Below are 26,020 nucleotides of genomic sequence, written 5' to 3'. Positions count from 1 at the left end.
CTTCTGGCCGGAGTATCGATTGTTCCGTATTATTAGTACAACAACGAGCATGGATTCCGGCTGCTTCCAATACTGCAAAACGTGCAGGAGAATACTGATGAGCAAGGTCAGAGATCGTGTTAGGCCTGCTGCGCTTTCCCTTCAACTTTCCCCCCTTCGTGAGAGCAAGGCTGCACGATAGTATGCCAGTCCGGCGCGGCGTGTTCTGACGAAGGATGGTGTTCACTGGCAAAGGTCACGGCAATTGGATTTCGGGGAAGAGGTACTATAGGTATGCCAGGGTCAAATGGTCAAAAATTTGGAAGTGGATGAAATGTACCGGTGTGTCCAGTGGTTCCAGGTCCCGTGTGTCTATGACCAAAGTCGCACAAGTACTCTCCAACTGGATCGTCTTTCGACTGAATGGGAACCGCTACAGCGAACGCTGCGAGAACCACGGTAAAGCAAAGCGAGCGCCATCTGATCATGTTCACGAAAATATCGGAAACCAACGTAGCTGTATCATCATGAACGATCACTTACGACAACTTCACTTGGCTCGACAACATTGTGAAGTCAACGTGTCTGGTGCAGGTACCGGCACTGGAGAAAGCGATGACGGAGGTGCCTCGCGACCGCCATTCGTCGCTTTTGTAACCATGCTGTCTGGCGTTAGACCTTCAATGATACCTGTCTAGCTAGGGAGACCACCGGTCTGAGATTTTATCCTTGCACTAATCGCTGTCGTAATTGACTAGGTTATTTCGAGGGAGGATAGGAACGGGTAGGTATCAGACTAGCTTCACGGGCTTGGAAGTGAGTCAGAGCAATTGCTGCCTGTTCCGATAGAAAGACCAAGAATACCTAGGGCCAGGACGGGAGGACCCCAAGTATGGTTCCAGTCGTTCTATCACCGCTGCGTAGTTCCACTGGAGTAGACTGTAATGATTGCAAGCGGGTTAGCACAGTCTGAGTTGGAAGTCTGTAGAATTGGAACTTGGGAAGTACAGTAGGCGCCGAATATGCACGTGACAGGAAGAACAAAATTAGCCCCTGCCAGGCCTAAGGGATTTAGAAGACGGACGATAGATACACCATTATCCATGGGCCGACGCGTCGAAATACGAGTTCAATTGCGGAGATGAAGTGACACCGTATACCATTGCCTTCGACCTCCCCGTGGTTAGAGCAAGAAGACAGTCCGGCCAACGACCATGACAAGTATGAATGAAGTCAGAATGAAATACAAATACACCCTCGATGAATACGCACCGATATACCGAAACATAAGAATGCAGACCCTTCTCAAAATAACGAAGATCTTTGTATTGCATCAGGGTTCGACGGGCTACAGAGTATTCCAGCCTCATAACTAACACGCCTGAAGATTATCATCCGTAGCACACGGTCTTATACCGTGGTCAGCGGTTATACGGTACGCACTTCTATCCTATATTTAATCTGATATCACCCGCGCAGTGCACCATCGATAACGCTCATCTGATCTTGTCCGAGTTCAGGAATCTCAGCTGGTTAAGCCAATCCTTGGCTTTGGATTACGCGACCCACCATGATTCCCATCGCTGGTGTACATATATAAAACAAGGGAGCTCTGGTCACAGTGCCCTCCGTCTGATTATACGATCGCGCTCACTCCCGCATCTCCCTCAAAGCTCAAATAATGGCCCCCAACCCGCAATGCGCTGCCCTTGCGGCTGCCAAGGAGAAAAAAGGTCTGTAAATTCACCAGTGAGCTGGCTGATCATTTCTTGATCAAGTTCTACAAAGGTTATTCGTACGGAGAGATCGCAAGCAAACTAGGCAAACCTGAGCAGCACGTCATTGACGGTAAGTTACGAACTACATGGTTGGAGTCCTCAGGCCTCAGGCCTCAGATCTCATCGATCGTAATTACCCAAACCTAGTTTGCACCGGAAAGGTGACACCGACCTCTGCCGAGTTCGATGCCCTCGCTCGTGTTCTGGATATTACGGCTTCCGTACGTGTTATCTCACTCTACTCGATTAACAGCATTCACCTGGAATGTATATAGGCACCTCACGATGCAGCCCACGCTACCAAATAAACTGCCTTGTTGTAACTGCATCAACTATTGGATTGTATCTGTATCTTGAGAAATACTAAATAAATAAACACATGAGTTTACTACTTCAATGTACCACTAAAATGGCTGCTTGATTCGTACGGCGCTGACAATCTCTCCTTATTTTGGGCCCTGAAAAGCTCCTGTCTCCTGTTCGGTCGACAAGCAACACCAAACCATACACCACGTGGTCAGTTGTGGCAATTCGTCGCACCTGAGTCGGTCTCTCATCGACGCGCTCAGGCCACAAATGCGTTTCAGTGCTCCTCGTTCAATATCGCCATCGCCATCGCGGGCTTCCAAGAGGTATCTTGTCCATTAAACCAGCTTATCAGACCTCTTACACCTTATCCACCAGACGGACGTTGAAGCAGCGTAGGAGGTCGTCTACTTTCGGCCTGCAATCCGACTCGGATGATTCAGATTATGACTCTGACCGAAGCTACGCTTCAGAGCTGTCTGATTCGGCCTCTGTGGCGAGCTCCAGTTTTTCCTCCTCTGGATCATTCATGTATAAGTCCGAGTTAGAGGTGCAAACTCAGCCGTGAGTGTACTCCCTTGTAGCGATAGCTCGAGAACTTGCCTCTCATTCAACAAATCCTTACTAGGAGGCCATCAGAAGCACGCAATTCCCTGAGCTCCTCTGAACGCCGATATGTTGACGAGACGATTTCTGCTATACGATTGCGTACACGACACCATGACCCCTACGAGGAATGGGAGAAGGATACACGACGGGATGCATTCGTGCGTGCCTATAGCTCCCCTCCTGCTATTACCATGCTTAGACTTATGACAGCTCTCAGCTCGGAAAGAACAAACCCAGATTCAACATCAATTGATTGAAGAGCAGGAGAGATTACGACTACGACAAGCTCAACACATTGCTGAGCTTCATGCCCGGCAAGCTGATGAAGTTGCTAGGAAGTTGCGAGAGCTTCAGCTGCACCAGCAGAGTGAAGAAAGGCGACTGAAGGAGCTGTGGGATACCAGAGCGAAACAGCAATGGCAGCGGATCGAGGGTGTCATAAAGCAGGAAGAGGACAAGTTGAAGGCAAAGTTAGAGGCGGAGCGGAAGGTCAAGGAGGAAGAGGAGAAGAGACAGAGGGAAGCGGAACTGAAGCGACGACTACTCGAAGAGAAGAAGAGGCAGGAAGAGGAAGCCAAGAAGCGAGAAGAAGAGGAAAGTAAGAGGAAGCAGGAGGAAGAAAGGAAACAGAGGGAAGAGGAGGAGCAGAGGTTACTGAAGGAGCAACAAGAGAAAGATGAACGAACAAAGGCTGAACGGGACCAGCGGCAGGCCTTGGGCGTATCGACTGCTTTAGAAGACTGGCGGCAAGCCAGACAAGCTCTCCACGTGAGTCGTGCTTAGCACACTACAATGGCGCCCATTCACTCCTTTGAACGTCTAGCAACTGAAAACGGGGGCTACACGACCAGTAAAGGCCGACAAGGCAGTGAAGTCTGCATGGAGTGCTTTACGTCGGCAAATTACACCAAAGATTGGGCAGTTAACCAATGATGACCAGACCATTAGCCGTATAGTCAGTACAGTCTGCATTGTTTGCTTCAAGTTACGAGAACTAAACATGGATACAGGCCAGCCAAATATACGGTCTTCTTATGCCGAACCCATCACTCCCACAACAGGTCTACTACTCTGCCCTCTCCTCGCTTTCCAAAGCCATCTTACTTCAAGCCGAAACTGAGGTCACTGCGGAGAAGCGGGCTGCCATCCCCCTGGCCCGAGTTACACGCCATCTACTCAGCGCTCTCCCATCCTTCCACTTCATCTTCCTTGCCAAACTCGTGCAACGGGTGGGCAGTTGGTCTATCCCCATTGTAATACCCCCCGTTGATTTCGATGGCAAACCGTGGAGCGACAATGCTTCTCGCACGAAGGCTATGGGGTATAGGACAAGCGGCGGCGAAGCTTTCGAAAGCAACAGCGAGTACGGAATACGGATCTCGGGTATCATGCGAGTGTTTTTTCAAATCCTCGCGATCCCCGTTTCCCAGACAGACAAGCCGCTTCCACCTTCGTTCCAATTACCCAGGTTCTGGATCTGGTTCGCTAGGATGATGAGCGAGCCTTCGTTGCTCGTTAGTGCGGTAGCCCCCCAGGTTTTGTTTGTGGCGTTGGATGTGTTGGGGAGTGAGGCCAAGGCGCTGTGGGGTATTCAATGGGTGAAGATATTGGGTTTGCTATACGAGGGGGTTACTGTCGGACTAGGGAATGGGAAGTTTATTGGCGGGGACTCGCCTGAAGGCAAGGCGGCGAGGGTTCGCGTGCAACTAGAAGTAGAACGGTTGATGAGTGGGCAATGAATAAATAACTGTGACTAAGTTCGTTGCTCTGTTACAATATGATACATAATTGATTCCGGGAAACAGTAGTAATGTCGTGAATCATGATGCCTTCATATGTGCTTTCCTGCGCCTAGCATGTATGATGGCCTCTGCCTCTGCCCAAAAATCAAGGCGGTCATCGAGAATTGCCCAATCGGCCAACAATTCACGCCTGTTGGCGAATTGAAGTAAGGTGCGATTGATGAAAGGTACCGCCAATTTCTGCGCCTTGGAGTCGAAACCGATGACTATGCGAGGATCAACGTCACCAGTAGCCAGACAGACGGTGCCAGTGTGAGACACATCCACGGACGGTCCGAATTTAAACAAAATACAGACGATCAACGCGGGAGGCATAGCTGGGAGTAAAAGCTGAATTTGTTCGAGCTGAGGGTCGAAATTCTCCACGCCGAGAAACAGATGTGAAAGGGAAGTGAAGTAGCGGAGGAGAGGGTACCATGGGACGTTATTGCCGCCCACTAGGTCGAGATGGGTGAGACGACGGATAAGTTGGGGGAGAACGTTGGGGTCGATCACTTTGGGGGGTATTTCCACGACCCTTGAAAAGACGATGCCCAGTCGGCGCAACGAGGTGCACTTTGACAGGTCCAACGTTGAACTACCGGGCAGCTCTGTGCACGGCGTGCTGGAGCCCCCCGATGCCCAGTAAGCCAAGCTGACCAGGTTATTGCAGAGCGGGACGATAGCCATCACATACTCAGATATGGATGTGAGGTTCGGGAAAGTAAGATGCCTAACAAGACCAGCAAGATGGGGTGATTGTGTGAGCGAGTTTCGCAGCTTTGCAAGGCAAGCATCGTATTCGTCTGTGTCTTCCACATATATGGATCTGTATAATATGGGGTACACCCTGGCCAAAACCAGATTGAGTATTTATACTTCATTGCAGCAAAACAAGGGCACGTACTCACCACGCTCGATATGCTCTACAGATGTAAACCAGTTTGAGCACTTCTGCCGGGCCTGCGGTCTTTACATAGTCTAAGGCGACAGCCTCAATGATACAGCGTTCAATATCTTCGGGAATTGAGGGGAAACTGAGAGCGTCCATGGGGAGAGTGATCGTCGCTGTGAGAGACCCGGCCCGTTGTTCTCCAAGGGAGTTGCTAGTAACGTGACCTACCAAATCTCAGTTCCATACCAGTGACCCAACCCCGTAGAGCGTTTGGTGACTCCAGTTAATGGGATTGTATTGGAGTCAACTTGAAGGGACCTGGCTCTGAAGGTGAAGAGCTAAGTACACTATCGTGGAGCTCATTACTAGGTGAGGCTTGATTGAGCACATCAAACCCTATGCATCACGAATTTAACAATTCATCTGAAGGACCCGATTGGAGCGAGCAGTATTCGCCTGTTCTTCGAATTTTGGGGGGTTCTACGACGTCCTACACACAATCGAAAAAAATGGGCCAAGCACGCCAGGTCAGACACTATGGTCTGCCCCAGTGGCGGTTGGAACACGCGATAACAAGAGGCTGAGGGAATAATTAGGCCGCGCAATCCTTGGTCTACTCACAACCCAGTAGGTCTTCCAATAAGGAGCTCCGTCTTCCTTGGACATAGATATAAACATGAGAACACTTAGATTGCACATTCAATGTAATCATGTGGAGTTTCCCCAGGTGTTCCTGCCCAACGAGGTCTCGTAAGTCCGTTCAACGAGTTGCTTGTGCTGTATTAACGGTTCTCTGATGTGGTTGGCTGGTAAGACTTCTTGTTGACTCTGATCAACCCCCATCAGTCAGCAATTCCGTTCCAATGGGAGCGAATGAACTTCGGCCAGGGACACAGATTCCGAGGTGCCGTAGATAGCATGAACACGCAGCTCATGTAGAAGCCTGGTGTGCGCTTCTTGATCGACTTTCTAATGGCTCGGGGGCATTGGATACGGTACCTTCCAGTTCAGATGACCGAAGATCAACGGCAAAGAGCATCACATTCACAAGAGTCTGTGAATACAATGGTCCGAAGACAATACAATAGGCAGCTGAAAGATTTACGTGGACGATAGTGTCGTGCCACTTTTTTCGAAGCAACATGTCGTTTGCGGCTGGACAACGGCTGGACATTCTCGGTGCACATCTCTGGGAACACGGGGCCAAGTTCTTGGTTCCAAATATTCGAAACGCCTTGATCACACCACCACAGGTCGTACATACAGATTGAACCTCTGGGAAGGTACTAGCGTCTGGCTCATCAAACAAACTTACTACTTTCCTACAATAACTGTTTTGCGGGCGCGTTATATAATGGCGAACATATCCACCGCCGGGCCAGAAGACTTGGAAAACACACTCCTCCGCCATTCACTATCCCGGCCAGCACTCTGCCTTATTGTAAACAAAACAACACATTACAGGTGCGTAGGCTGGTCGGAGTGCGTATATTCTCGCTCAATTGTATGACCAATGCTGATATATTTCCACTCTGTTACAGATTCCCATTCCGTATCCTTTACATTGGCTATCCAATGGTCCCCGGGGGTCATTTCATTCTAGCAGGAATATTCCGCCAATATCTTACCCACACCACGGAGTCGCTAGCCAGACCAAAGCTCCAACTTCTATCTCAAGGAAGGCTGGGCCGACAGGATTCACTCACTCGTTGCAGTAGGCTCCATTTATTTCTAAGCGTAGGCGGACGCTTCTTTACCGAAAAGGACTATCGTGTTTCCCATGAAAAATGATGGTACACCTCGTCGAGAGACATGGTAGCACATAAAGCAGAGCGAAGATATCCCTATCTCTCGAAATCCATCCCCTGCATTCCCCGCCTGAGAACCAACAGTCATGAACGATAGTTTTCTTGATATCATCGGCTCTTCGGGTGCCCCGACGCGAGACAACCTAGGATGGCTCTACCTCTTGGGCATCCTCCTTGTGCCTGGGGCGCTCGTACTTGCGCGGGCCTTCGCGAGGCCACCAAAGCCCCGTTGTCCTCTTCCTCCAGGGCCCAAACCTCTCCCGATCATCGGAAACTTACTAGAAATGCCCACGGAACAGCCCTGGCTAGTATATGATTCGTGGTTCAAGAAATACAGTAGGATCATGCCATATACACGTATCTTCGTTCTCTCTCAAGCAATCTCTAGACTCCGATATCATCCACTTCAACGTCGTCGGTCAACCTGTCATTGTGCTCGGTTCCGCGAAACGCTGTTTCGACCTATTTGACAAGCGATCGGCCATCTACTCGGATCGCCCACGGTTGCCCATGATCCTTGAATTGTAACTGAATCGTTCGTTTCGATCTGTCCCAGTCCCTGAAATACATTCTTCGAGGATGAAATGGGAAATCAACTTGGGCTTCCTTCCTTATGGACCTTGGTGGAAGCGCCATAGGAAACTCTTCGTCCAATATTTTCATCCCAATGTCGTTCCCAAGGTTGGTCTCTCGTCTGTACGCACGGATGCAGCTCCCTGACTTGTTCCTTCAGTACAGACCTGTACAATTGAGAGAGGCACGAATTTTTACCCGACGACTATTGGGATCACCTGAAAACTTCTCCCATCACATTCGCCAGTGAGGCCTTCAGCTTATTTATCCCGAATGCTTACCTATAGCGCGTAGCACCTTTGCCGCTATGATCATGGACGTTTCCTACGGCGTGCGAGTCCTTGAGAAGGGTGATCCGTACATCCTGACTGCCGAAGAAGCCTTTTCTAGCTTGAATGCCGCAACTGTTCCTGGAACCTTCCTGGTCGATCTATTCCCTATTCTGAAGCATATCCCGTCATGGATACCTGGGGCTGGATTCAAACGTCTCGCAGAACATGCTGCGAAGGTAAATACCGTAATGGCCACTCGTCCGTGGGACGCAGTGAAGGAAGCCCTCGTGAGTCAAACCCCGCCATAAAGTGGCATCGCTAACCGACCGACCTCTAGAAAGCAGGCACAGCTGTGCCTTGTATAGCGGCGAGTATGCTAGAAGTTTTGCCCCAGGGAGAGAAGCGGGCAGAAGAAGAGGAGATCGCCAGAAACTGTGCAGCAGTCTCATATGCAGGTACGTTCACGGACTAAAGATGTGGCCTTCTTCGGTTCAACTATGTTCTGAAGGCGGAGCGGACACCACGGTCTCCACGGTCCAAGCCTTCTTTTTGGCCATGGCCATGTTCCCGGAGGTGCAGAAGAAAGCGCATACTGAACTTGATGCCGTGATTGGCGGTCGTTTGCCTACTTTCGAAGATAGACCTCAGTTACCTTACATTCAAGCAATAGTTCAAGAGGCTATGAGATGGCAGCAAGTTACGCCGCTTGGTTGGTGCTGCACACTTTGGGGTCCATTCCGGACTGATGGCAACATTTCTCGGTAGCTGTGTCACATGCGTCCATGGCAGATGATGAGTATGACGGATATTTCATCCCCAAGGTCCGTGATCCTTGGAGCGTTTACGGTAGGCTGACACATATTCCGATCTAGGGTTCTATTGTCGTTGGCTGCAGTTGGTATCTAGATATCTATGTGGTCCGTGTGGCTGATCCTTACTCACTGATACCTTTCAGGTCTATTTTGCATGACCCAGTGATGTACCCCAGACCATTTGACTTCAACCCTGACCGGTTTCTCAAAGACGGGGAGATCAATCCCGAAGTAAGACATCCTAATCAAGCATCGTTCGGATTTGGTCGCCGGTATGAATCCTCCCCTTACATTGTACGTTCTCATTACATTGCGGATTAGAATGTGCCCAGGGCGATTTTTCAGCGACAGCTCCCTGTACATCATCGTAGCAAGCACACTTTCGGTATTCTCCATCCAACCGCCCCTTGATGAACTAGGAAATCCCATTGCGTTAGAAGCGGTAATGACCACGGGGCTATTATCGTGAGGATACTTTTGCATCTCCTCAGCCTCAGCTGTGAACTTCTTGGTGCCATACTTCTAGCTATCCTCGTCCATATGCATGCAGAATCGCTCCTCGCTCGCCGGCCGCCGAGAAACTTATCCGAGACTCCGAGCTGGAATATTATTAAGCGAGGAACTTCAGAATTAAACGTTGAACGCTTTCTCCGCCTATTGATCCGTTCGTGTCCTCACTTACTTCCTACATCAGCCACCACGTGCCTTGTCCGATTACGCACAACTCCTTCCTATCACGATGACTTCTGCCATTTGATTCTTCTGTTTTCTCCCATCGAGCAATGTATCGCTACTTGCAGGTCCATATATACACGGTGCAGCACCTTCATCGCGAAATTCTGGACAACCCTTCGCGCCAAATTGTCAGCCTGGAACATTTCGTGGCATATCAATCAACGCATCGACGTCTATACTTACTTTGTTTCCACAACTTATTCTCAGGGACCAGGTTTTTGATGACTTCGGGAAGCTCCAGATTGACTTTTGGTGGTGCATCGACTCTGGCTAGGCCCACGGAAGGCGTGTTGCAATTATCGCACGAACAATGCCGGTCCTTACCTTCGCACACGATACGGAGAATCTGTATCTAAAGTTAACTCGAAGCCCAGGCCTTCAATAGGACGATAACACTGGCAGGGGTCCGCCGTGCATTGATCGAGGGACTGCTTGACTTCAGAATTGAAGTTGAGATTCGTGTAAATACTGGACAACGATGGCACCCTTCGCGACGTGAAATCACTGAAATATCCGCCACACCGTCAACGCTGTCAAGCGATCGCCGTAGCGGCAGCAATCCTCTACGACCGTGCGCTTGTGGTCATCTCCGAGCGGGCCTATACTTTTGCTTTAATTCTTTTCGTGTCCGTCTCACTTCCCTTCTTGGGCGGAGCCGATACATTACCAGGGAGCTCTCCAGTTATTCGATGCAGCCATTACGGTAACGGAAGGCAACGGGTAGCGTGTCGGTACCGTTCCTTATATGGGAAGTGTTGGGAGTTCTTACAGTGCATCTCCGCCGTGGTCGAAGAAGTTGCAGGATGACAACTAGCACTTCCGATCTCTTCTTACCTCTCTTACCTTCATTCCTTTCGCTCAGAAATGCTGCACGTTCGTTCTGTCAACAAGGAATATTTTTCGGCTTTGAGTCAGCCGTACATTTGGCTCTCAGACAGAGTACTCAATATCAATATCAGTGCTCCAACGAAACCACTGACACAGGCCGATTAGGAAGTTCGTAGATAACGCCAGTTGCTAAACACGCTCTGGGTACGGCGCAAGTGATACGCTTTTTGCTCTCTAGGGATGGCTGACAAATTGGGTTAGTACAATTTACCAGGCGGGAGAAAATCAAGTGCCGCCACGGCCACATACAGCGAAAGGACATGTATACTATTAACAGGTGTGCGTTGGTTTAGTAATGACGTGAGGACTGGCGACCCTGTATTCTACGCCGCGCGGGTGTATTTACAATCTGATTCCGCTGGTTGACAACCACAACGTGGACGGTCGTAATCGACCAATCGGAAGCTGATCATTGGCCACAGGAAGGCACCGTCGACCCTGTTCCTTGTTCGCGGGGCTTTCAAAGTTGTGCATTGAAACTGGCGGTGGCGGGATTTCACCCAAAAGGTCCAAGGCGGCGGCGGAGCGGACTTGTGGCAACAGCCTGATATGAGACTGGGCAGAGCATATGGCCTCTGCTAAGGCCGGTGCGCGTGTTGCAGGGACCATGGTGCTCCGCGCCATGCACGCAGGTCGCGACGGTTTTTCGGTGGGTTCTAAGTGGAGTTTCCTGTAAATGGTACGTGCATATGAATCGGCATTCATACGTATCAGGCCGCGACGCGACCTGATGTCTATACCCTACGCCCAAGTTTGTTTGATGCGCCACTGGCTGAGGCATCAGTCTAGCTAGCCTCGAGGCTAGCACTGTGCAACGTGTATAATCGGTTTTCGGCCGAAAGCGCGGAATGGAGGTAACCACACCTGTCTAAGGCATCATAGTTCTTGTTCTCGAAGTCCTGCTGGACACACGTGTTGAGGGTAGGACATCTTGAGGCATAGTCCCATCGACGTACCCGCGCCACCATGCGTAGCTTTAACCTCGGTTAGAAAGCTACACCACCGCATATAGCAAACGAGGAGGTAAATTGTAGGATGCAACAAATCTACATCAAACATTCGGGGTTATCCAGGGGTTGGAGACATAAATCAGATGGCGGGCGGTTGAGGGGTAGTTTGTACAGAGCAGATAGGGCGATACAAGTGGTAATCAGTGGGTAGTTGGAGGTAATGAATAGACGGCATCGTTGTGGCGTTGTTCCTACACCGATAGATTAGGAAAGGAGTGAATGCTGATGCATGATGCACCGATGGGCCGTAACGATAACAGCTCGTGTAATTCGGCGCCTGCTACATCTAATCAACAGATCAGAAGACGGTGCGACCGTGACGTATCCATCTTACAAACAGGCCGTAGGTTGAGAACAAAAAATAGACGGACCGTGGTATGCTCGTATTAATAAAACGATACATGCAGATTTCCGAGGAAGAGAAGCAGGTACCTCTGCGGCTGAGAAACTCCTAGTACTCACCCCGTAGCCCTCCTGTGAGCACGCGCCTACGAAAGCCTTCGACATCGTTCGGGATCTTCCATGTAAATGGACTTTTGAGGAGGTGCCGACGGAGTCCATTGTCGGCAAGCAGGGAGGAATACGAACGTTCGTACGAGTGCTATCTTGGATTCGGGGGCGATGAAGAGGATCTCGTCGATAAAGATAATGTCCTGTCCACTGAATTAGGATAAAAAGGTGTGGGACAGCCGTTCGTTTTGTCCCGTTCAGTGACCAAGAGAAACAATGACGCCTATTGAAAAGCTGAAAAAGTTCAAAGAAGTCCACGAGACTATAGCTTTTAGGATAGCGATCGACTATTCTGGGGTTGAAAGACGGTCTTTGATGATAACCCGGTTGTGGACGTGTCTGAGATATGATGAAAGCAACTGGATGACTGAGATGGAAATCGGGTGACCAAGGCTAATGTAATCAACGGCAAGTGGGAAACACGATCGTGAATTTGGGGCGATGCAGCAGAGTGGACCAACGGCGGTGTAATTCGTCTCCGTTCCCTGCATTCAGTACAGTATCGGAATTCGAGGAGTGACTAGATCACCATTTACGTGCCACAAGGTCAGCCCATCTCCTGCATATGTGAATCAAGGACCGCTGTTAGGCGGGATCGATGGCTGATCCAGTTGCTTTGTTTCCAGAGTCCCTGGCCGTCCGACAGCGGGACCTTTGATTACAGATCGTCCAACCGAAATATGTCAACATGTGTCGGATATTGTGGTGATCACAGCGAGAAGGGAAGTCAGTCTATCTCGGAGTACGTGCGGTACACAAAGGAACTGGTGATGAGGGTGGCGATAATGATTAATCAGCGCAATGGGGTGAGTGATACATGTGCCGTATATCAGCTTGCGACAGATTGTCTTGCTTATCGATGTAGCTATATACACGCTGGTCTATGCATGTGTCTGAGCCATTCCGTGGAAATGAAATGGTGCATAGATGATAGGTATAATCGGAGGGAGAATATTCTGGTAGACACTGGATAAAGGCTGACACACTTTAGGATATGAATACCCACTCTGTTAATTAATACGAAAGCGAGATGAAACTGGAGGATCAGTGAAGGGTGGTGATGATCTTAAATTAAATCAGGTATTGAGCTGTAGTAACTTCACGGCCCAGCCCTGCGTCATGATCTGAGGCTATTGCAAAGTCCACCGCAACGTTTTAGTCTGCATGAGTGGGCACACGAGTTCAACGTGGAACGACGAAGTCAGATAGGGGCGTGCGAACTCCTATTCTAAATGCAGGTGGCTACGTCCGCCAACCTCCTCCGGTGGATGCTATAGCTTCATCTAGTCTCGTGCCCATGTTCTAACTGAAGTCCCGCGTTAACGCGAGGCTGGACCTCTGACCGTCTGACCGAACGTCCGAGTGGCAAATGACACCTACTACTGTCAATGGGACAAACTGGCCAAGTCGGTGGCGGAAGTTCCGTCCGGGTATCGAGGCCTCAGAGGAGATGACTGGTGCACCTGTGATCATGATGAAGTTAGATATAGAATGGATGAAAGTGATATATCCAGCATGCTCTCATGGATAGCGGATAAGAAGGAATCTTTTAAAAGAGCGAGATTAGACTAATAGAGTGCACGAGTATACGGTAGTGTTTCCGTCACGGTAAACTCCTCTATCAAACTGATATAGCGGCCTTGTGTTGGTGCTTTGGAGCAGGCCTTGTGTCGTGGTGTTCGAGTGGAGGGAACATTGCGTCTGCTAGAGCCATATGTTTCGGATATCAAGGGCAGAGTCCCTATCTGGATGGAAATTGGTAGAGCCAGCGACAATGCGGCAGAAAGAAGGATGGGATGAAAGGATATGTTTGACTGGGCTAGCTGCGTCCGTTGAATTAGATTAAAGGCCGAGTAGATAAAGAGGCGAAGGAAGTTGAGGGCCTTTGTCGTAATGGACCGTATATGGACCGTCAAAGCGAGATCAATGAATCTACACATGAATGAAGGCACAACTGTGCATGATCTCATATTTGTGCTTGCAGCTGTTCTGGATAATTCTGGTTATTGTTTTCGTAGCGTAACTTCACCGTGACGGAGATGAATGGTAATAATTGGGTTGATTCCACTTCCGGCGGGAATAGCGCCGCTCAGCGCCGACGCAAAATCCCACCAAACCCGCCACGTACGGAGTTGTGTGAGAGTGTGATTTCGGTGGCTGATTCGCATGTCATAAAACGTGTTTCGGCCAGCGCAGCAGGAAATTCTCCTACGCCCTAACCTTAACGGTTCGGAGTTCGGAATTACTTCTGCAAATCGTTAAACGATTTGCCAGCAAAACAGTCGCTAGATGCACCATTGAAGCAGAATGGTGCCCTTTAGACCGTTGAATGTGTCGCCGGTTCTGTAGCAAGGCGCAGAAGGGCGGGATGGTGGCGGCGATGGTAGTTACATAACCGATTGTTACTGAGTCACACCAATTTTTTTTAATTGCGTGTATGTGCACTGCCCGCATGGGCAAGGGGTTTCGTCGTGGGAAAGGCGTTATATCCAAATTGGGATGTACGGGTTGAATTGGGAGAATATTTAATATAGCAATCATCCTGAAGCGACAATTTTCCCCTTCGCCCCGTTTTGAATTTCTCCCCAGAGGAGGCCCGGCTGGTCTACAATGCTTTCACTGAATCCTGGTTCGGCTTGCGACGTTTGCGCTGAGGAGTACGGTCCTCATCGTTCGCCACACTCCATTCCCTGCGGTGAGTAGCGTCGGGCACGAATTTCAACGATCTACTGACTCAAAAAAATGCCTTCAAAGGACATGTTTTATGTGCTAGCTGCTGTAGTACCATAGTCGACAAGACCGCCCCTCGCCTCGCACCTGTCTGCCCATTTTGCAGGGAGCATTTCTCTAGTGACTCTGTCCGCTTAATCCGCCTGGATTTCTCAAGTAGTGGATGGAGCACCCCTCGGCGCAAGGGTGGCACTATCGAAGCCAACCTCTTCTCTGGAGTGGTTGGTAATGGTGCTGTCGACCCCACGGGAGAGCTGCTGGCTCGGCACTCTGAACGTATGAAGCTGCCGGAAGGTGGCTCCAAAGCCCGGATCGAAGCCCGCCGCCTAGAGGACAAGGTTGCAAAGGTGGCAGCAAAAAAATGTTCCGTGGAGGAGGTGACGACTCTACACAAGGAACTACAGGAATGGTTGTCGTCAGATGCTAAACCCGACGATCAGGTGCGTTGCAGAGTCTTAAAGGCAACAGGGTGTATCTCTTACAATGTACCCCGCGCCAGACCTCATCATTATTCCTCAGCGCGGCCCTACTGCGCGCTATTCTCATGAACCATGTCGCCCATTCCGAGGCTAGTAAAATCGCAAGACATATGGAAGCCGACCTCAAAGGCAAGCTCGACGGTCTCATTAGTCAGAACCACAAACTTGAGTCGGACTTGCGGAGGTAAGCCCGTCGAGTCATTTTTCCATCATCATGAAGAGTGCTAATGGCCATGAAATTTTATTTTTACCTCCATATAGAGAAGTGAGTAATCCAATCTTGTTGATGGACGCTACTGCTCGTGATATCAATGCTGATGTATCCTTTCTGTAGCGCCAAACATTATCACAAAAAATAACAGAATGCAATAGTCTACGCACGGAACTCAGTCGTCTCAAGGCTCTTGCCTCGACGATTGGTGTTCCCACAGGTTCCTCTTCCCCCGAGCCTCCATATCCGCAATCCCCTTCACCCACACCGCCCGTTACGCCCTCTACGACCCCATCAGCACCCTCGTATAATTCACTTAGCCCAATGACTCACGCCCCAACGCCACTATCACGATTTAATTCTATTCACACACGTTCCGTGTCTGTATCTTCACGACCTTCCACGCCTACTACGTCTCCGTCATCGTCCACTCCCGCCCCACCAACCTCCTTGGTTTCTCCGTACCGTTCCCACACTCCTGGTCCCCCCTCCCGCTCGCATTCGCAAACACCCGCTCTCCGCTCGCAAACACCTTCCGTCCGATCATATACACCCTCCATCCGATCATCCACGCCAGGAGTAGTGAGCCCATCGCACCAGCAATATCGTTCCCAAACCCCAGCGCCACCCCTTCCCCATCATAGTCCGTTGAACAACGGAATTCAACCCTCCCGACCACGTAGGCTCTCCGTAAATCTTCCTTCACCCCAAAAAATCATGCGCTCAGTCTCAGAAGAGAAACAAGAACTCCATGAGCGCTGGATACCGCATGTCGAGCCTGACTCGCCAGTGCCGACCAGCAAGACACCTGCTCCATATGCCACTACGCCTGCTCGCTCGCGCACGCTTAGTACGGCAGCGATCAGGTATAAGGCCACGTCACCCAACGATAATTAGACGCCACTTCAATTCGGACGATTTCTTCATTTTATTATTTAGTCATCTTCCCATCCCGCATCCATCACATTCCCCATCATATCTGTCGACCGAGTATTGTCGGTCTAATCGTCGTCGTGTTGTCGGATCTCCTTTGGTTTGCCCGTGCCTGTACAAGGCGGCTCTCAGCGCTCTCGGATTGTTCTTCTCTCTTATCGTAATCGCAGTAGCATCTAGTCTTTCCTCTCGTATCATCATCTCCGTGACTGCTCTTACACTGTTTTATATTTGTTGTCTTCTGTCCCATTGACTCTCCTTTTTCTCCTCCCGTAACTCACCTGCTTCATTTTCCTCTCTTCCCTCTGTCTATATCGCACTCAGTATATACCACAAGCCTGATGATTTTCTTGTTTCTTTCTGTTATTGGCCTGCATTTGCATTCTTCCTGGTTGCGCGACTCTCACCCGTTATTCATACCGCGGGATTGAGAGCCGCTTCAGCCACAACCTTTCACCTTCAACCTTGTTCGTCGCTCCTTGACGGCCTTGCGACCGAACCTTTGAAACATATCTTTAATTATCCCCGCCGCCTTCCCATCCCATCCATCCAAAATAACAATAAAACCCATACATATACTGTACACCCACAAAGTTACACCTCATTTCCGCAGGGATGGATTGGTCCCTTCCCCTTTGCTCCTTTACTCCATTACCTTCTATCCCCTTTGCCCTTGCCCGCCTTTTCAGATACTTGCCATGCAGTGCCGAATTTTCCTACAAAAAAAATACCAGGCTTCCTGTAGCATTTATCACGATTCACGTTTTATACTTGATTTATTTTCCCCTCCTCGCGTAGCTAGTAGTTATTCCCCCCTCGCCTCGAGTTCTCTATCATAGTACCCGTAGAGTACATATTTTTGTCCCCCGATTCTCGTGCCTTAGAGTATATAGGTATTCTAATAATCGTTGACCTCAAAACCTTGTTGAGCGCGATTCAGAGCTTAAAGATTTAAGTCTGAGTTAGCACAACAGCCAAGCAATGAACTGGGAAGTAGGTAAGACGTATATACTAGCTCGTGTAGATATAAATACTCCCTACTTCCTCGCCTACAACACTGATTCCTTAAATCGAAACGTGAGGCACGCCTAACACGTTGTAATTACTCGGTGATAACATGTTATCAGACAACGTTGCACGGTTATAGCCTCGTCTTGATAACGGATAGCACCATAAACGGGCTTGGAGAATATCAAAATATGGATTTGAGTCGATGGCCGTAAGTGCTGCATGCTCATATCAGCGCGTGTCGACGCCACCAGCCCTCTGGCGCGTTGTTTCATCCACACAACAGCACAACATACGCTATCCTCTACCAGTCGGATCGGCGCAATAGCATCATGCAAAATCCAAATTTAGACGACACTCTCACTGATACGGCAGTTCTAAAACTGAGGAACGGATTCCGGCTGCTTTGTGAGTGTCAGGCAGGCCTCGTGGTTCATGAGGACCGACACCATCTATATCTATTATCTATGAAAACGGTGGACAACGAAGATGTTGGTACTCCTTCTCCTCTCCGCGCCGGCATCGCGAATACCACGCACTGACGATGGGAAACATCTGCCAGTGCTAGACACGCGGATGCCACATGTTGGGGGAGAAGGCGGATGGTCGGGACGAGGCCATGCTATGTTGATGACTTACGGAAGAGACGGAGTGGTGCAGCATACAGCGGGAAACCGAGAGTGAAGGTCAACTGCAGGAAACCATCGCTGGAAATGGGCAGCACATACACACGCATGCGTGCGTGCGGCTGCGTAAGCCCGAGTCGGGGCAGAGGGTTAAGGGTAAGGATTTTCCGCGAGTGCTAAATGGTTTTGCGGTGGCGACGGGCAGACAACCGGTATGTGCATGGCCCTTGGGAATCGAAGAGAGGTGTACGTTGTAGGTGGCTACGGAACGACGACCCTGCCCATTATATGCGAAGAGAACGCGTCCGAATGAATCTCGCATTCTTCTCATGAACTAATGTGTTCACTGAACTATAAAGAATGCACCGTAGCGATGTCAGAATTCGTACGTACCATTGATCTACCCAAATCTGAGTAGGATGCGACCTCGAGATATCGTAAGGTGAAAATAATCAGGGTGCCTGCACATTGAAAGGATAAAGGATGTATATCGGATGGCGATTAAAAGCACGGGGGATTAATGATTAGGGGGATCGACTCCTTAGCAAATTGGCGAACTTAAAACTAGGGTCGAGGACTTGCAGGCTCGATGAAACAGAAGAAGCGGAATGAGCGTCGACAAAGCATGGATGTCGGTAGAACATTCGACGACGGCCGTCCGTCGAAGTTTGACCAGTAGAAATGCACAGGGTGTCAACATGCGATGACAAGGGCAATCCACACAGACGTTCAAACCACGGATGAGTTCCCTTGTACGATTAGATATCAATAATCGTAGAGGCCTGATGCATCGTGGTGCACTTCCACCTTATCAAATAAATCAGACGCCCATCTATTATGTTAGTGTCGGCAAGCTTTGTGGTTTTCGTCGATCTAGGTCTCAACTTCGAATTTGAACTGAGTAACGAAGTACTTCGACCGTTTTAGGCAGCTGGGCTTTGCACTTTGCATCAGTAGAAGCTGCAGAGGGCAGAAAGAGGTCCAAGTCGTTTGAAACGGTCTTGATAAAGTGTAAACCCAGGAGTAGCCAGAACTGACCTTAACCTAATAGTTTCCCTGACTTATGTAGAGCTTCTTCCATAGTCTTCCGTAGCGGTAAAGTAGCAACATCGAGAGGGCACAGAAGCCGTCGCGCTTCATTTATGGGATCGTTGCCTACTACTGGCCGCAAGTTTTGAGTCGTAGGAGCGGATGTCACGTAGTGGTAGTGGTTCGCCGTCTGGGCATTAATGTACCATTAATCTCGTAGCCGTGTCGTTGAGAAAGCTCGCAAGCGGCGCATATATCTAGTCACCGGTGAGTTCAACACACTCACCAACAGCAATTTATACTATTCAGTAGCCGACGCAACAAGCGTTGGAAGGACGCCAGGTGGAGACAAATAGCTACGCGGCTGCAACGACCCTGGGGGAAAATGAGGAGAGGATTGGAGATGGCGAGGATGAGGATGGGAGAAAGACTCAGAGGGTGGCGAGGTACGAGTGAGAGTCGGGATATTTATGTTGGGTGAATCAACGCACGGACCAAGTAACTTTTCGCAGTGCTTCTACTAAGATTATTAGAAGGGTGGCTCGACTGGGGTAAGACGGGTTGTGAAGAAGATGTCAGCGTCTTACCACCTGTGTCACGGTTGGGTTTGCACGAACATCCAAGGGCCTTTGACCAGATACTGCAATCAATTTCGATGCTGCAGCCTTCCTTCAGCGACGCGATTGCTGAGTCCACTACGCCCTGCCGCTCCGTTCTGATGGTGGTAGGTAATACGTATGCCACCAAGACGAGCGCCAATATTTTGTTTCTTCACGAGGCTCAAGCGCCCACGCGCTCACGAGTCGCGATACGAAGGAAGCCTGGTTATAGCGGCGAATCATAGTCAAAGCTAAGTTATCTGGGAAGAACACAAGGGCTGCCTCAGGCATTCGTTTCTATACCTAGCTTCAGACTCGAATTCCATACAAGTACGTTAATTGTCATGACCTTGCTCAAGACATGCTCAAGTCCATTCAAGTAGCTCACAGTACTCCAATGCTTGAGATTCCAACCCGTCTCCCCAATCTAGTCAGGGCTGCGTTGTGGCGTTTTACTTCTTGACGAGGACGAAAACTGAAGCTGCTACCTTTCCCGATTAAGATCCAAGTCAAAATCTCCTTATTTGGTCACACTGTTATCACGAGACGCCTCTCCTTTCTAGCAATAAATTATTGGTATATTTAGGAAATAACGTACAAGGGCTCTATGTAGCGTACAGTATCTGATCTCCGTCAACGCGATCTCTCTGTGTCTTTTCCTGAAGGATATGTGTCACAATACAGGAGTATTCCATTCGCGCTGGTCTGTGACGCAATGAAAGGGACATGGTCGTCTCGGTAGGTAACCCCTTCCCAGTGTCTTCCGTGAGCATCCAAAGTGCCGTGTCTCCGCCAACACTAGTACCTTGAACGACCATCCTTGTTGTTCGCATTGCTACGAGTTTCTCTTCCCAATCATGAACCAATTTCATACCGAAATTAGCTGCATCGGCCGAGTCGTCTGTTTTGACGGCGATGATCTGCTTATGCCAGGATTCGGATTCGTTTGTTTGCATCTGTGGCCCGAGTACAAGAGTAGGGTTGATGTCACCGATATCGTTTCCTGGGAATGCGACTACAAGCATGATGGATGTAATGCGTCGTGGAGGAATAGGGCAGCATTCAACACGAAGATTTACGGGGACACGACTGTCCGGTGCGATATTGTGATATGGGAATGTCACTTGTATTTTTGCGAAGCTCCTCCCTTTGTCTCCCAGCCTTACGGGAAATACAATAGGCGGTTCCCTCGGATAAGAGAATGGAGGGAGGGGAGGCCTTGGAGGCGATGCAGGCGGTTGGTCCAGTCCATACTGTGAAGGGGGAATAAAGCCAAACATCAGGAAGCTTGTGAATGGGGAGATGCGCCGTGAGGATTTTGACTGGGAAAGAGAGACGCCTTTCAGTATGGGATCGTCGGTACCCATCCGACATTCGAACCCGGGTGTGAAAATGCTGTGGAAAGCTCGTCACGACGGGCTGAAGCGATGGCGTAAGAGGGAACTTACTCCATAAGCTTAACGTACTGCCGAGGGAAGTGGCCTTCGTCGTCTCCGCATTGCCCAAAGCACCAATCGGGCGTAGTCATATCAAATACCGAGATGAAGGACCCTTGGCGTAAAGGCAGACCTTGCACCATTGGGTGCTGGGAGTACGTCAGAGTTTATTCCAGTGATACCATGAGAAGATGCCGTACCTTCATGTCACCGTCCCAGTCAAAATACGCCCTGACGACTGCTGCGGGAGTTCGCCTCTTGATCTTCTTGCGAGGTGGGCCCTCTTCCCGACCGTCAACGGCATCAGTCGTGTTGCTAATATCTGTTTCCAGCTGTGCTTCCTGTAGTGCGTCGCTTGCACTAAGTACCAGCTCAGATCCTTGGCCGACACCGTTTGACGAAAGCGATGTCTCTCCAAGCAGGAGGCGCTGACCAAGGACCAAGTGCAAGTCGGGCCTAGACACTAGTCCCATTACCAAGGCATCATGAGAAATGGACATCGTTGCAGTAGGTCAAGAACGTACACCATAAGTTTCCTTCGGCCAGACATATGCGATCCAACAATTCGTCGACAGGACACTCCAAACGTATGGGGAACTTCCTACGTGTGCCATCGTCCAAGCGCAAGGTTATGTTCGGCAAAAAGGACAGTACGACGGTGTCCTCTTCGGATAGTGACTGGAGTGTCAACAGCGGGCTGCCGTCGGAGGTTAACGTTTGCTGTTCTACGTTATTCGATGGTTCAGCTCCAGACCCATACACGGAGTCACGCAAGTGAATCCGCACCAGCAGGTATCCCTTCGGTATCTTCAATGAGTGACTTTAGCGCTTCCACGGGCTCCGTAGGCTCAACCGAGTAGACCTGAGAAGAGTTGGCCATTTCATGCTGGATGCGTATAAGCATGATGTAGATAGAGTGCACGTCACCGGTGGGTGGTGAAGTGAGTCAGGAGCGAAAGATAGAAGACAGCATGGAGAATCCCCACTTAAAATACTAAACAGCATCGAACATATCTAGGCTCTGGCCAATAGTTGTCAACGGTAAACCAACAGTGGGCTAGGCCTCGTCCAGGCGCGTCTGTTCTGTGTTTCTGATGTGACGCTGTGGGCGAAATGCATATCTCAGCCGACAATTTCGGCTTACCCTTGAAGAAGCTTCAAGATTTGCAAGCTGTTGGAACAATCTGCGCTGTAGCCACCCCGATTTCAAACGGCGTGTGCGGGTATATTATGCCAGCAGTGACCGACCATCGCAGAACTCGACATACAGTACGCTGTATCTTCAGATAACCGTCAGTAAATCCTTGTCTCCAAGCAGATTGTGAAACCACTTGTGAATTGTGACTTGGAGTGGATGAATGTACGTATGGCGCTGCGAATGTGAATTGAAAGCCGCCAACCAGGAGGCAATGCTGTCCCCGTGACGCTCACCGATTCGATCGAAGTTCAACTTCTTCCCTCCGAAGTCGTTGTCAGGTTAGTGTCCTCTTCTGTCACTCTTGGGCGCAGCAGAATGAAACGCAAACCGTACTCTTGGTTTCCCTTTTGCTATGTTTCCCCAGTGACGCTCTGTCAATTGGGCGAGCTGACACAACAGCTCAAACTCGTTCCGAACTTGGGTCGGCCAGTACGGGGACAGGCGAGAACTGCTCACTACACGGTTCCCCGGATACGACCGTCCACTTTACCACCTGCTTTCCGTTCACCCGACTAACAATATCTCTAGCACGTAGTCGCCGTGCTCTTCGTCTCTTGATAGTTGGGATAGACTAAACTTGACAAGATGCAGTGCCCTGCTGTAAACCTACGTGCTTCTGGTCTTCGCGTGGTCAGAAATGGATAGATTTGCATTCTCATCCAATGTAGGATGTTGCCACGACACCTACGCTGGGACGAGACTCGAACTTGGCTTCCAACGGAGCGTACAGTGTATTTCAAATTGATAACGAACTCCCTCAGTTCTAGTCGCCTAAGTGGCCAAGGAAGTGACTAGCGACTTCTTGGGCAATTCCAAATGCATCCCCTCAGTGGGAACATCAGAGATTGTGGAACCATGGGATACCACAGACCCACGACGTTGAGCAGGACGCGCAAAGGGTCTTGCCATGTATCCTTCGACCGCTGCGCGTGCGTGGGCTATTCTGTGCAACCCATCCACCTAACTGGTTGGGTTGAGTCCCGGCTCACCATGCCTTAGTAGGTTTCGGACGGTAGAGCATTATTCTATGCATTTCTTGCATCATCATCATCTCGTATGTTTCTACGGAGCCCATACGCTGCATGGTGCATTTTATGTTTTATGTTACTACGGTGTCCTTTTTCTGGTAAAATCATGCATCATGCATATGAGTTGCCAACGTACAACCAATTCTATTCACATATATATATAAGTAACGAAATAAAATCCGAGTCCGTGTGTTTTTTATACCCACGTTTTCACTTCACATTTCTTCCCATGGAACTGAAGGTCGTGTATCGCGTCCTGCGCAAGATCTCTGACTGGACTCTCGAAGGCTATTATTCCGAGGTACATATCGCAGGTTCCGAGCATGTCCCGGAGGATGGGCCCTTGATTATGTGAGTCGCAGGGACAGTTCAACTCCTCTGTTCCTGAAGTCAAGCACAGAACCCCATCGCATCACAACGAACTCATCGACATTGCCACCGTCGGTGAGCCCGCAGTCTCCTTTTCACGTAGATTCGACTCTGAACGTCGCGGCGGTCGTGGCCCACAGCCGCAACCATTCCTTATCGCCGCCATGTCTCGTTCTGGGCCAAGTCGACGATGTTCGCCAACCCCATCACGCGCGCGATCCTGGTCTCGGCGGGCAGTATACCAGTGAAGCGGAATCCCAACAGGACACCAGATGCCGACGCGGGCTCAGCATCTGCTAGCAAAACCCCATCGCAGGCCGATCTCTTTCACGACTCGTTTCTGGCACTTTCGAGAGGACAGGTGCTCGGAGTCTTCCCCGAGGGTACAAGCTATACTGAGCCCCGCATAGCGCAAATCATGTCTGGTGCAGCCTGGGCCGCAGCAGAGTACGCAAAGTGGCAGCGTCGCGGCAGAGCTGACAAGGCGACATCGGGGGACAGAGGCTTGGTGATAGTGCCAGTCGGCATAGTATACACGGACAAGGCGAAATACCGTAGTAGGGTGAGTGTAATTCTTTCTGTGGAGACACTCATACTTGATTTTCTGTCGCTTTCAGGTTGTCGTACGGTGTGTGACCCATAATTTTGCGTGTATGAGCTGGACTGACTCGATGCCTTGTCAGTTACGGGAGTCCCATCGATGTGACTTCTTACTGTGCAGAGCTCTTCGAAGGCGCTTCCGAGGATACACGGGGGAGCACGCGCGAGGTCGTCAAGAACATCATGGCGGAGGTCGAGAGTCAACTGACGGCTCTGACGATCAATGCTCCCGACTGGTAAGCTCAAGCTCAGTGATCCGATGGGCACAGTTGACGCCGAGCCAGGGATACGCTGTATGCCTCCCGCATAGTGAAGGATATGCTGTGGATCGACACGCCCATTCCTCTGCACGTATACGTTGATGTCTCTCAGTCGTGAGCGCCAAGTATTCTATACGCGAATCCCGCTCATCTCAACGCACTCACAGATTCGTGGATATGTTCTCCAAGCCCGCTCATCTCCAGGCGCGGGATACGTTCGTCAGATACTACTCACTTTTACATTACACTCGTCTATCGCACGCCTCTCTCGATCACTTATACCCCCTTTCTAATAACAATACCCATTCATCGCCCTTGCCTTCTCCCGTCTACGCAGTTACCATCTTCCTTAAGCAGCTTTTGAACACCTTCCTCCACCCACGCGCCCTCTGCTTCCTCCCACCCTTCCTCGTCCACCGCCCCGCCTACATATTCGGCACCCTCGCCGCGCGCTTCCTCGCGAAACGAGAGGAGGAGGAAGGGCAAGCCCAGTTCAAGGCCATCTTTGGGGGCTTCGGGTCCGGCTTATCCTATGGTTTCGTCACCTGGAGGCTCAGCAAGTGGCTGCAAGGCATCGCCTCTGGGACACAAGGTGTCTTCCTTTCGACGCGTCCTGGATTATTTTCGGCGCTCCGCTACGTTGGTGGCGTCCTTGCGGGACAAGAAGGCGCGTTGAAGCGGACGATAACACTAGCTGGCTTGTTCTATGGTGTCTCGTGGATTCTTGTCCGCTGGCACAATTCACTCGTTGATAGTAAGCCTTCGTTTTCCCTTTGCGCTCCCTTCCTCACTAAACTGGTGGCGTGTTTCTCAGGTAATTACCGACAGTTAGCCCCTTCCTACTCTTCGTCGTCGTTTCTGCCTGATTGCTAACACCCATGTAGATTCAAGCGTCTCGTAGCTTCGTTCCGTATTTTCCGTGGCCTATCGTCACGTCCCACCGGCGTAACCGAGGCAGAGCTGGACCAGTATGCCCGACCGCCGCCGCCACCCACGAATCCATTCATCAAGCGTCGGCCCGTGACCGGCAACGGAAACGCTTCGGGTCATGAAGACAACCGAACGACAGACACACCTAGCCGAGCTGAAGTACCTACGGGTATGCTAATCCGGCATCTGTTCGACACTCGAGTGAAGGCTCTGCAAACACTCAGTCATGTCTGGTGGTCCTTGGACAGTCAACAGAGGGACTTCCTGAGGAATAATGGATGTCGCGGCCTATGATCTTCTCTTTTTCTCTACCGTGCATATCATATGGTAACAAAGCAGCATATACCACCCAACTGATCCATGATGAGGTGCACAGCAGCAAGTGGGAAGGCGCGGGTCCAGCTGCATATTTGTAGGTTGAGTACCCATGAGTTTCAGTCAGATAAGGTCACCATAAAGCCTAGCAAGGTATTCGAGTCGCCAGCGGTGGCTATCTAGTACTACCCCATAATTATGCGAGACTATACCTAGCAATACTCATTCGTCGAGTCCTGATCCAGAAGCTAGGGAACCCCTAATGAAAGGGCGCTTCTGACCACGAGGCGTTCTTGCTTAGACCTTGACCTCA

At 50.2% G+C, this 26,020-nt stretch overlaps 7 protein-coding genes across 7 annotated transcripts; 5 read left to right on the top strand and 2 right to left on the bottom strand.

Annotated features, from left to right (window-relative positions):
- Window positions 1–1,660: 1,660 nt before the first annotated feature.
- Window positions 1,661–2,065, top strand: PC9H_001890 (uncharacterized protein; the record flags this gene model as incomplete). Its single annotated transcript, XM_036771536.1, has 4 exons — window positions 1,661–1,712; window positions 1,768–1,827; window positions 1,905–1,978; window positions 2,033–2,065. The coding sequence occupies 4 exons, from the start codon at window positions 1,661–1,663 to the stop codon at window positions 2,063–2,065; spliced, it is 219 nt and encodes a 72-aa protein (XP_036626157.1).
- Window positions 2,066–2,333: 268 nt separating this feature from the next.
- On the top strand, window positions 2,334–4,411 carry PC9H_001889 (uncharacterized protein; the record flags this gene model as incomplete). Its single annotated transcript, XM_036771535.1, has 6 exons — window positions 2,334–2,389; window positions 2,442–2,627; window positions 2,692–2,830; window positions 2,883–3,440; window positions 3,496–3,627; window positions 3,683–4,411. 6 exons carry the CDS (start codon window positions 2,334–2,336, stop codon window positions 4,409–4,411), a joined length of 1,800 nt encoding a protein of 599 aa, XP_036626156.1.
- An 81-nt stretch (window positions 4,412–4,492) lies between these two features.
- On the bottom strand, window positions 4,493–5,504 carry PC9H_001888 (uncharacterized protein; the record flags this gene model as incomplete). The annotated part of the gene is made up of 2 exons (XM_036771534.1): window positions 4,493–5,303; window positions 5,365–5,504. 2 exons carry the CDS (start codon window positions 5,502–5,504, stop codon window positions 4,493–4,495), a joined length of 951 nt encoding a protein of 316 aa, XP_036626155.1.
- Window positions 5,505–7,242: 1,738 nt separating this feature from the next.
- Window positions 7,243–9,427, top strand: PC9H_001887 (uncharacterized protein; the record flags this gene model as incomplete). The annotated part of the gene is made up of 12 exons (XM_036771533.1): window positions 7,243–7,492; window positions 7,545–7,680; window positions 7,735–7,837; window positions 7,890–7,975; window positions 8,024–8,292; window positions 8,343–8,456; window positions 8,510–8,710; window positions 8,767–8,822; window positions 8,874–8,899; window positions 8,957–9,085; window positions 9,135–9,278; window positions 9,340–9,427. The coding sequence occupies 12 exons, from the start codon at window positions 7,243–7,245 to the stop codon at window positions 9,425–9,427; spliced, it is 1,602 nt and encodes a 533-aa protein (XP_036626154.1).
- Window positions 9,428–14,566: 5,139 nt separating this feature from the next.
- Window positions 14,567–16,273, top strand: PC9H_001886 (uncharacterized protein; the record flags this gene model as incomplete). The annotated part of the gene is made up of 4 exons (XM_036771532.1): window positions 14,567–14,651; window positions 14,711–15,126; window positions 15,186–15,349; window positions 15,538–16,273. The coding sequence occupies 4 exons, from the start codon at window positions 14,567–14,569 to the stop codon at window positions 16,271–16,273; spliced, it is 1,401 nt and encodes a 466-aa protein (XP_036626153.1).
- A 3,903-nt stretch (window positions 16,274–20,176) lies between these two features.
- On the bottom strand, window positions 20,177–21,911 carry PC9H_001885 (uncharacterized protein; the record flags this gene model as incomplete). Its single annotated transcript, XM_036771531.1, has 5 exons — window positions 20,177–20,966; window positions 21,020–21,156; window positions 21,208–21,470; window positions 21,532–21,732; window positions 21,794–21,911. 5 exons carry the CDS (start codon window positions 21,909–21,911, stop codon window positions 20,177–20,179), a joined length of 1,509 nt encoding a protein of 502 aa, XP_036626152.1.
- Window positions 21,912–23,462: 1,551 nt separating this feature from the next.
- On the top strand, window positions 23,463–25,686 carry PC9H_001884 (uncharacterized protein; the record flags this gene model as incomplete). The annotated part of the gene is made up of 7 exons (XM_036771530.1): window positions 23,463–23,584; window positions 23,634–23,677; window positions 23,743–24,168; window positions 24,261–24,438; window positions 24,487–24,576; window positions 24,630–25,226; window positions 25,347–25,686. 7 exons carry the CDS (start codon window positions 23,463–23,465, stop codon window positions 25,684–25,686), a joined length of 1,797 nt encoding a protein of 598 aa, XP_036626151.1.
- Window positions 25,687–26,020: the final 334 nt, after the last annotated feature.

The sequence above is a fragment of the Pleurotus ostreatus genome (assembly GCF_014466165.1).
Source record: "Pleurotus ostreatus strain PC9 chromosome Unknown scaffold_10, whole genome shotgun sequence".
Lineage (NCBI taxonomy): Eukaryota > Fungi > Basidiomycota > Agaricomycetes > Agaricales > Pleurotaceae > Pleurotus > Pleurotus ostreatus.
The sequence above is the reverse complement of the archived record's forward strand: the minus strand, read 5'-3'. Positions and strand labels throughout refer to the sequence as shown.